The 10,896-nt window shown below is 44.6% G+C and overlaps 1 protein-coding gene across 2 annotated transcripts in view; it reads right to left on the bottom strand.

Moving 5' to 3' along the window:
* Positions 1-2,826: 2,826 nt before the first annotated feature.
* The window catches only part of rasgrf1 (Ras protein specific guanine nucleotide releasing factor 1), a 102,068-nt gene continuing 93,998 nt past the window's right edge, over positions 2,827-10,896 (bottom strand). For both annotated transcript variants that reach the window (XM_043677099.2, XM_043677100.2), the window contains exons 25-27: positions 10,374-10,491; positions 8,157-8,225; positions 2,827-4,406 (exon numbers count right to left, since the gene is read on the bottom strand). In XM_043677099.2, the coding sequence (XP_043533034.1) occupies positions 4,314-4,406; positions 8,157-8,225; positions 10,374-10,491 (280 nt within the window). In that variant the 3' untranslated portion in view covers positions 2,827-4,313. The remainder of the gene's footprint in view (positions 4,407-8,156; positions 8,226-10,373; positions 10,492-10,896) is intronic.

The following is a 10,896-nucleotide window of genomic DNA, read 5'->3' as shown; positions in this document are numbered from 1 at the left end:
AGACATCTCGGAAATGACTGCAAGACTACTCAGACCCCTTGGCATCGTGGTAGCTCACAAACCCACCAACACACTAAAACATCAGCTAATGAACTTGAAAGACCCTATACAGACAACAAGCAAAACTAATGTCATTTACAAAATACTATGCAAGGATTGTAAAAAATACTACATTGGACAAACAGGCAGAAAACTAACCACCAGGACACATGAACACCAACTAGCCACAAAACGACATGACCCTCTCTCACTAACATCCTTACATATGTATGTGGAAGGACACCACTTCGACTGGGACAACACATCCATCCTAGGACAAGCCAAACTGAGACACGCATGAGAATTCCTAGAAGCATGGCATTCCAACCGGAACTCGGTCAACAAACACTTTGACTTGGATCCCATTTACTACTCCCGGAGAAAAAGAACAGGAAATGACATCACCACCGGAAATGATGTCACCGCAAGAAATGGCATCACTAACCCAAGGAAACCTAAACACATAAATAGAAAGTGAGCCATACCACCAGTGCTTCATCCAGAGGCTCACTGAAGATGTTACCTAGCATGGTGACGAAATGTCTAAAAAAGAACCTTCCAGCTCAGTTAGCAAACTTATATCCAGAACCTTAACCTGAGCTACAAATCTTCTCAAAATAATACATCTCTTGTGGTGTGGTCCGTTTGTAGGTGGCAGAAGTTGATGCAATGTATATGGAGGTTGGTGGGGTGGAAGGTGAGGACAAGGGGGGGCTCTGTTGCGGTTGGAGGGGTGAGGTTCAAGGGCGGAGATGCAGGAAGTGGAGGAGATGTGCTGGAGGGCATCATTGACCACGTGGGAGGGGAAATTGCAGACTTTGAAGGAGGCCGTCTGGTGTGTTCTGTGATGGAATTGGGAACAGATGCAGTGGAGGTGGAGGAATTGGGAATAAGAGATAGCAGTTTTGCAGGAGGCAGGGTGGAAGGAGGAATAGTCCAGGTAGCTGGAGGAGTCGGTGGGTTTGTAGAAAATGTCGGTGTTGAGTCGGTCACTATTGATGGAGGCGGAAATATCCAGGAAGGGAAGGAATGTGCCTGAGATGGTCCAGGTGAATTTAAGGTCGGGGTGGAATATGTTGGTGAAGTTGATGAACTGTTCAACCTTCTCTTGGGAGCACGAGGTGGCGTTGATAGTCATTGATGTAGTGGAGGAAAAGGTGGGGAATAGTGCCAATGTAACTGTGGAAGATGAACTGTTCCACATAACTGACAAAGAGACAGGCATAGCTGGGGCCCATGCGGGTGCCCATGGCTACCCCTTTCGTCTGGAGGAAGTGGGAGGATTCCAAGGAGAAATTATTGAGGGTGAGGACCAGTTCAACGAATGAGAATGTCAGTGAAAGGGTACTGGTAGGGATGTGGGGAGAGGAAGAAACAGAGGGCTTGGAGGCCCTGGTCATGGCAGATGGAGGTGTAGAGGGATTGGATGCCCATGGTGAAGATGAGGCATTGGGGGCTGGGGAAACGGAAGTCTTGGAGGAGATGGAGGGTGTGGTGGTGTTTTTAACATATGTGGGGAGTTCCTAGACTGGGGTGGGGGAGGGGGCGGTAGGACAGTATTGAGGTAGGTTGAGATGAGTTTGGTTGGGCAGGAGCAGGCTGAGACGGTGGGTCGGCCAGGTGGTCAAGCTTGTGGATCTTGGGTAGGAGGTGGAACCAGATAGTGCGGGGCTCCTGAACTATGAGGTTGGAAGCTGTGGGTGATGACATTGTGTATGGTCTGGGAGATGATGGTTTGGTGATGGGGTGTGAGGTCATGGTCGAGGGGACAGTAGGAGGAGGTGTCTTCGGGTTGGTGACTGGCTTCAGCGGTGTAGAGGTCAGTTTAACAAACTACCACTGCACCCCCTTTATCTGCTGGTTTGATGGTGAGGTCGGGATTGGAGCAGAGGGAGTGGAGGGGCTGCGTGTTGTGAGGGTGAGAGGTTGGAGTGGGGGAAGGGGTAGATAGGTTGAGGTGGTCGATGTCACGTCGGCATTTGGAAATGAAGAGATCGAGGGCGGGTAGTGGGCCAGCACGGGGTGTCCAAGTGGATGGGCTGTGTTGGAGGTGGGCGAAGGGGTCCTCGGTGGGAGGGCGGGAGTCTTGATTGAAAAAATAAGCCCAGAGGCGGAGGCAGTGGAAGAGGTGTTCGATGTCGTGTTGACTTCGTTGATCTGGAGGGGGATGAAGGTAAGGCTTTTGCTGAGGACGGATCATTCGTCCTAGTGAGGGGGAGGTTGGGAGGATGGTGAAAACTCAGCAAGGGTGGGAGCTAGGACCTGGTGTCGGGCTGAAGCTGGGAGTGGGGCGGAGCCTGTAACTGCAGTGGGTGTGGTATGAGAGAGACCGAGGGTGACGCTCACCCTAGGCATCAGTTGGGGGTGTGGGGGGGAGGTTGTGGTTGGAGGGATGGAGGAGGTGGTGACTGTGGGATCAGCGGGGGCAGAAGTTGCGTAAAACACGTTGTAGGCGATTCTGTCGGCGGTATTTTCTAACACTCTAACTGAGAAACCTAACTTTATGCAGAACTAACAGTCAGTCTGGAAAAGCAACGTGATGCCTAGACCTGGTACTCCCCTGTCAGAGGCAGTGGTAGTTACAGGAGGCACATTGTGACAAATCAATGGTAAGGCCTATCGGAGAGTTGTGGGTGCTGTGGATGACACTAACAGGGAATAACACAGCCAGAGGCTTATGTTGATAGTGAGCAGAGTGGACCTTTCACTCAATACTATTTGTACACATACACTAACCAGACGATAAGTAAACAGTTCAAAAAAATACAACTTCTGAGAAATTATTAACAGATTTGTGAAAAATGCCTTTACTCATAAAATAATGTCCAATACACGGAGAGCAAAGCTCTGGGCTTAGCTTCACAGTTCTCATCTCTGCTTAGGGGTCTCGAACAAGTGAGTCAAAGCCTCCACAGAGTTTACACAACAAATCTCATCCAACACAACAGGGGCACAGGGAATCTTGTTCCAGTCAAACAGCTCCTGTGCAACTTTAAGCAGCTTTGAGATCTACAGAGAAGCATTGGCCTGGAGATGAGCTTCAACATAATTTTGATTCCAGAATTATTTCTAGAGAAGCTTTATTTGGGGACAAGGTAGCAAATTTTATTTGTGCTCATAAAAATGAGGATTAATATAGCTGAGAATTGTTAGTGTTCAGTGTTCTACAATTAAGTACAGCATGGTGTAGGTGCAGGTTAATATGCTGTCTACACCATTTTAATAATTAACCTCCAAAGGGACTCCCCACAGCATCAGTGTGACATCTCCAGCTCCCAAACTATTGATGAATGCTAACTGATCATAGATGTCATTTCTAGAGACATATGTCCACCAACACTGGATTGTGATGGCCCAGACTCATTTCATTTCAGATCCTCAACGTTCAGGGAAAGGGTAAGCATGGACAGGATCCAAACCAAGGACCTGAAGTGTGAACCCAAGCTTTGCCACAGAAAGGAGACATTTCATGGATTAGTATGAACTTAATTTGAACCCTGAGGTGGAGGTTTAGGGAGTGACATGTCACTGGTTGGAGAGGGAAAAAACATTCACCTAATTATTCTGGGATATTCTGGGATATTCTCAGACTCTCACAGGAAAGGATGGTGTGCTGCTCAGTGACACCATACTGCCCTTCATCAGTGCGAGGGAACATCCACATCACCACTCAGGGAAGAGTTTCAACTTTTTTACCCATGAGTGAGTAAAAGGAGAGTGTGCAGGTGACTATATCACACAACCTTTCATCAACAAGATAGCACATTAACCTCCCACAGCCGCGAGAGGAGGCAGACATGTGATCTTTCAGCAATAGGAGTTCAGATCCCAGTGATGAAGGGAGTCTGCTGCCCATCTACAACACACAACCCTTTGCCCAGGAGAACAGTCTTCCATCCCCAGTATTCCAGACTGCATTGGAAACCAGGTTTTAGAACTGAAAGACTCTGTCCCATTTACCTTCCATTCTTCAACATTTTTCAAGATTTTTTTCTTGGATTTTCTAAAGATTGTTAAAATGACTCAATTGGTACCACAAAAAACCTACTACTGCTGCACTGTGTTTTGTTTTTGGAAAAGGTTTGCTCTGCAGTAAAAGTACAGCAGCCAGTTAGTGTCAAATTCCCCAGTGGAGCAGACAGATGGTTGATGCACTCCTTGAGTTAGTTTTTGGTCGTGTCTACTCTTCAGCGATGGCACCATGCACAGCACGTTGGAGGAGAGCAGTGATATCATCATTTATGCAAGGTTTCTGATGCAAGGGATGGTGGGATTCAGGTTAGAAGCTTTGGTTCTATCCTCAGGGATGCTTCATAAAGAGTTTCTTCATCCATGACATTTGACTGGACCAGTAAATAGCGTGCCACCTGGTTGAAGCAAAACAAGAAGGAACCTGTAAGGATCTGGTGATTTTGAAATGGCACGTTGTTGAACATAGCAGTTAACAAGGGTGTGGATGAAGTACTGCATTCGTCTACAACCTGACCACATTCACGTTCAGCATAGCAGTTTCGGTCAAATTGAAAGCAAATAACTTGGTTAATGGAGATGCTGCAACCTGAACCCAATTTCATTGTCTGCCTCAGATCCCCCAACATTGTTACATCTGCTGTGGTTCTGTTCGCCAAGCTGGGAATTTGTGTTGCAGACGTTTCGTCCCCTGTCTAGGTGACATCCTCAGTGCTTGGGAGCCTCCTGTGAAGCGCTTCTGTGATCTTTCCTCCGGCATTTGTAGTGGTTTGAATCTGCCGCTTCCGGTTATCAGTTCCAGCTGTCCGTTGCAGTGGTCGGTATATTGGGTCCAGGTCGATGTCCTTATTGATTGAATCTGTGGATGAGTGCCATGCCTCTAGGAATTCCCTGGTTGTTCTCTGTTTGGTTTGTCCTATAATAGTAGTGTTGTCCCAGTCGAATTCATGTTGCTTGTCATCTGTGTGTGTGGCTACTAAGGATAGCTGGTCGTGTCGTTTTGTGGCTAGTTGGTGTTCATGGATGCGGATCGTTTGCTGTCTTCCTGTTTGTCCTATATAGTGTTTTGTGCAGTCCTTGCATGGGATTTTGTACACTACATTCGTTTTGCTCATGCTGGGTATCGGGTCCTTCGTTCTTAGTGAGTTGTTGTCTGAGAGTGGCTGTTGGTTTGTGTCTGTTATGAGTCCTAGTGGTCGCAGTAGTCTGGTCTAGTCTGGTAGACTACTGCAACCACTAGGACTCATAACAGACACAAACCAACAGCCACTCTCAGACAACAACTCACTAAGAACGAAGGACCCGATACCCAGCATGAGCAAAACCAATGTAGTGTACAAAATCCCATGCAAGGACTGCACAAAACACTATATAGGACAAACAGGAAGACAGCTAACAATCCGCATCCATGAACACCAACTAGCCACGAAACGACACGACCAGCTATCCTTAGTAGCTACACACGCAGATGACAAGCAACATGAATTCGACTGGGACAACACTACTATTATAGGACAAGCCAAACAGAAAACAGCCAGGGAATTCCTAGAGGCGTGGCACTCATCCACAGATTCAATCAATAAGCACATCGACCTGGACCCAATATACCGACCACTGCAACAGACAGCTGGAACTGACAACCGGAAGCGGCAGATTCAAACCACTATAAATGCCAGAGGAAAGATCACAGAAGCGCTTCACAGGAGGCTCCCAAGCACTGAGGATGTCACCTAGACAGGGGACGAAACGTCTGCAACACAAATTCCCAGCTCAGCAAACAGAACCACAACAACGAGCACCCGAGCTACAAATCTTCTCACAAACTTTGAATTGTTACATCTTCTGTTGGAAATACATTGATACCTGGAGATCACTTTCTATCATTTTCCTTCTTCGTGCAGACTGGTTAGGCGTTAGGAGTTAGTTAACCATATCAGTCCCATACTGGATGAGAATGGGCGGCACCGTGGCTCAGTGGTTAGCACTGCTGCCTCACAGCGCCAGAGACCTGGATTCAATTCCCACCTTGGGCAACTGTCTGTGTGGAGTTTGCACATTCTCCCCGTGTCTGCATGGGTTTCCTTCGGGTGCTCTAGTTTCCTCCCACAGTCCAAAGATGTGCAAGTTAGGGGAATTGGCCATGCTAAATTGCCCATAGTGTTCGGTGGATTAGTCAGGGGTAAATATAGGGGTGTGGCTTTCTCTTTGGAGGGTCGGTGTGGACTTGTTGGGCTGAAGGGCCTGTTTCCACAATGTAGGTAATCTAATCTAATCCTATCTAGGCCAGAGACAGGTATCCTTTCCTGAGCCACCTCAATGAAGTGAAGGACTTCAACAAATTAAAGGACTTCAACAATAACAATCAGGGATGAGAGGTTTTAACTCTAAGGTTATGCTGAACAGCTGGGATTATTCTCCTTGGTGCAAAGGAGATTCAGAAATGACTGAATACAGAGGTACCCAAGACGATGGCAGGTTTAGTAAAGATAGACAAAGAAAAGCTGTTCCCAATAACTGACAGAATAAAGTTGAGAGAACACCTATTTAAGATATTGAGCAAGAGACTTATGGGGTGGTGTGAGGAAGAATAATTTTCCTGGAACATTCTGCCTATGAATATAGTAAATGGAGACAATTGAAAAATAATAACCATAGCAGGTCAGAGGTGAGAAACACTGTGGAGAGCAACTCACCTCTGGACTCCCCAAAACCTGTTCACCATTTATAAGGCACATGTCAGGAGTGTGATGGAATACTCCCCACTTGCCCTGGATGGGGGCAGCTCCAGCAACATTTAAGAAGCTTGACAGCATCCAGGACAAAGCAGCCCACTTCATTGGCATCACATCCACTCCCTGCACCAGTGACACTCATTAACAGCAGTGTGTAATATTGATAAGATGCACTGCAGAAATTCTTTAATGATCCTTAGACAGCACCTTCCAAATCCACAAACACTTCCGTCTGGAAGGACAAGGGCAGCGGATACATGGGAACACCACCATATACAAGTTCCCCTCCAAGCTCCTCATCATCTTCCAAGTATCACCATTCCTTCATTGTCACTGGGTCAAACTTTTAGAATTCTCTCCCTAATAGCATTGTGGGTCTACCTACAGATCATGGACGGCAGCAGTTCAAGACGACAATTCACCACCATCTTCTGAAAGGCAACTAGGGACGGGCAATAAATGCTGCTTCAGCCACCAATACCTACATCCCATATATGAACTTTAAAAAATCCTAAAGATTGGATGGGCACTTGAGGGAAACAAAGTTTCAAAGCTAATGTGGTAGAGTGGGACAATGTATCCAAACTGGATTTCTTTTCAGAGAATAAGAATGCATTAAATGGGCTGAATAGCCTACTTCTATGCTATAATTACTCTATGACTCCAGCAGTTTCTCAATCTATATGCTATCCCCCTCATGAGAAGATCTATTGAAATCAGTCTCCCATTGTGGATTGATAGGATTTGAACTCAGGACCCTATTGTTTGCTAATCCACCCTCTAGCCAGGTTTGCAGCTCAATATTCTTCATTGCTGCCTCTCCTAACCCATGTAGTTGGTGATGAGTCACCTTCTTGAATTAATGTGGCTCATGTGATGAAGTTACATCCACAATGATATTATGCGGAGAGAGCCTCAGGCTCTTGAGCTAGTGACAATGAAGGAATGGCCAATACATGTTCAGGTTTAGATGGTGTGTAAACTCAGGGAGGAAGCATTGGTTAAGTTGTGAAAAGAGTTAGCATACCTGTCCTTTCTGCAGCAGATGGTGAGAACAAGACCATCTGAACAATGGGAGCTAACTTGAAAAGGAATGACTTTAAAATAAAATCTAAAAATTGGATCGAAACAAATAAACGTGTATTAAAGACAATTGCTCTAGTAGCGCATATGTACTACACTGTCAGAGGTATCAATCCTTGAACAGGACATTAAACCAAAGTCGCGTCTGCTTCTCAAATTGATATTAAGGATTCCATGGTTCCATTACAGCCTAAAGCAGGGAGCTTTCATAGTTTTCTGACCAGCATTTGCCCTTTTCAGAAATAACTTACATCAGAATTTATTTTAGTACTATCCACTCTGGAACAATCTTGCAAAACCTTTGAATTTACACAAAACTTAAAATGAACCAACCTTAGTTTGCTGCTCTATCTTGTAGGCAGTCTGCTGGAACTGACGGATTTCTCGGATGATGTGAGATATCTGTTAATGTAAATCCAGGGTGAGAGCAGACATGACAATGTACTGTGTTGGGAATTTCCACCATTAGTCAAATACAGATCCATCAGAATTGAGACACCATTGCAAGTCTACTCAATGTATTTATGTAAAATAACACATGCAATGAGAAGGGTTTTTTGTTTGCCCTATATTTTACCCTGTATAAGAACTGCCTTTATTATTTTCTTTTGCCAAGTATCTAGTGTCCCACTGAGTTAAAATCTGTTTTTCATTTAAATTATGCTCTGATACTGAATGATGATGCATTTGTACTTCAGTTATCTACTTCCCACATGTTTGGAAGTTCCTCAGTTTCTCACAACTTCCCTGCTCCTTGAAATCTCTACAAAATTTAGAAAGCTCAGACCATGTCACCCAGTTCATTCCAATTCTGCTTCATCATGCAAAATGCCACTGAACCTAATCAACATTGGAATTCTGTACAATAGGAAAAAACAAAGAAATTGAGTAAAAGCTCTTTTTCATTCCTTGGTATTAAAATTTCTGATCCATAGCATCACCCTATAATCAACTAATTAATGGTCAGTGTAAGAGCTTGTCACTTACAGAAGTTCCTAGGTCTGATGGCAGATGGAGTTTAATTCAGGCAAATGTGAGGTGATGCACTTTGGAAGATCAAATTCAGGTGTGAATTATACAATAAATAGGAGAACCCTTAGGAGCACTGACATACAGAGGATCTGGGCAGACAGGTCCACAGACTCCTGAAAGTGGCAACACAGGTGCATAAGGTGGTGAAGAGGGCTTACAGTACGCTGTCATCATTGGTGGAGGCATTGAATATAAAAGTTGGCAATTTATGTTACAGCTGTGTAAAACATTAGTTAGATCACCTTTGGCTCTGGTTGCCACACTACCAGAATGATGTGTATTCTTTGAAGATAGGTTTACCAGGATGGTGCATGGTCTGGAGGATTTTAGGTATGAGGAGAGGTTGGATAAACTCGAATTGTTTTCACAGGAAAGACGGAGGCTGAGGGGTGACCTTATATTTATTATTTTCTTTTGCCAAGGATCTAAAGTATCTGAGTTAAAATCTGTTCTTCATTTAAGTTGTGCTCGGATACGGAATAATGATGCATTTCTACATCAGCCTCAAATATGATGTCAGCCTACAAAGTTATGAGAGACAAAGATAGGTTAGTAGAAGGGAGGGGGTGGAGTTTAGGGGAGAGGTGAGGGGAAAGTTCTCCACACAGCGGGTGCTGGGTGCCTGGAACGCACTGCCAGTGGGGTGGTGGAAGTCGGCGCATTAGCATTGTTTAAGGCATATCTTTATAGACACACAAACGGGAGATGGACAGAAGGATAGAAACTGCACGTGGACAATAAGTAATGGGTCTACATAAGGACTAGGAATCGACGCAGACTTGGTGGGCTTAAAGGGCCTGTTCCTGTGCTGTATTGTATCGTATATTGTATTGTATTGATTAAAGCAGGCTGTGCACTGGTTACAATATGTCAGGGTTAAAGAAAAGCTTTTCATGAATACGGTGCACTTTTAGCTCTTAAAGCAAATACAAATAGAATAATTACAAGTTCATCAGCATTTCTGTACAGTTTGATAGACACATTCAGTGTCACAACTATGGAGGTGCCTCAGTGATACTAGAATTAGCTAGACAAAGGACAGCAAGTATCCCAATACCCTGATCAAGATCACTATCGGGAGACCACTACAGGAAGTGAGGGTGAGGACAAGATCAGACTTAAGCACCATGTCCTAAATGATCAAACAGCCTCCTGCCACGCACTGTCCTGCATTACATAGGAAGATTCACAATTTGGGAGTGAGATACAAATGGATAGTTAATATCCAACCATCAGGAGGGGAAACTTGCAGCAGATACCATGCATCCATCTTGTGTCTGTGCCAGTGGTGAATTTCTTTCCCTGCTATCTTGTGGAAATGACGTTTTTGGAAAATCTGGAAATATGTATTATATTCTTGAGTGACTGACTCTACATGATGAATCAAGCCATATCTTACTGCTCCTTTGTAAGGACGATCCTTTGCAAGCTCTCTGTCAGAAAATGGTACGTGGCAAAAGGACAAAAAGTGGTTAAGCAAGGAGAAAAAACAGACCAAACCAATCTCCATGGACCTACCATTCTCATCTTGGAGAAGTTGACTAAACCATCTTCAGTATAATTTGGTGTTCCCTCCTCGATGAAAGCCAAGTCTGTTAGGTACATCCCCAAATAAGGAACACATGGAGGGTCACAACTTAAGGCAACAAAAAGAGAGAGGTTATTTGTTAAATGTTGCCTTTTATAACTTTAAATCCAGCATGGGCATGTGCATCCTGTGTCAGCTGCTGTGTTTGTGAAATTCACGGGTAGGAAGTAGGTTTGGGACCTATTATGGTGAGGAGCCCAGAAGTTTTGCTAATTGTCCAAATTGGATTGATAATGAAAGAAACATGTCACTACATTTTCAAAAGGATATGCAGATCTGAAAAGATGGTGCAGATTTAATGAGAATGGAACAGGAACAAGGAAATCCAGATATCTGAAGAGATTGGAGGAGCTGGATTTGTTCCTCTTAAAGCAGAGAAGATTGTGGGCAAGATAGAATCTAGACATTCAGAAGTCTGAAGGATTTTAAAAGGTTAAAATAGAAGAAACAGTT

Source organism: Chiloscyllium plagiosum, unplaced genomic scaffold (genome assembly GCF_037043375.1).
Source record: "Chiloscyllium plagiosum isolate Xiang-an unplaced genomic scaffold, Cpla_swu_hap1 HiC_scaffold_39, whole genome shotgun sequence".
NCBI classification, from domain to species: domain Eukaryota; kingdom Metazoa; phylum Chordata; class Chondrichthyes; order Orectolobiformes; family Hemiscylliidae; genus Chiloscyllium; species Chiloscyllium plagiosum.
Note: the sequence above shows the minus strand (reverse complement) of the source record. Positions and strands in the feature narration are given on the sequence as shown.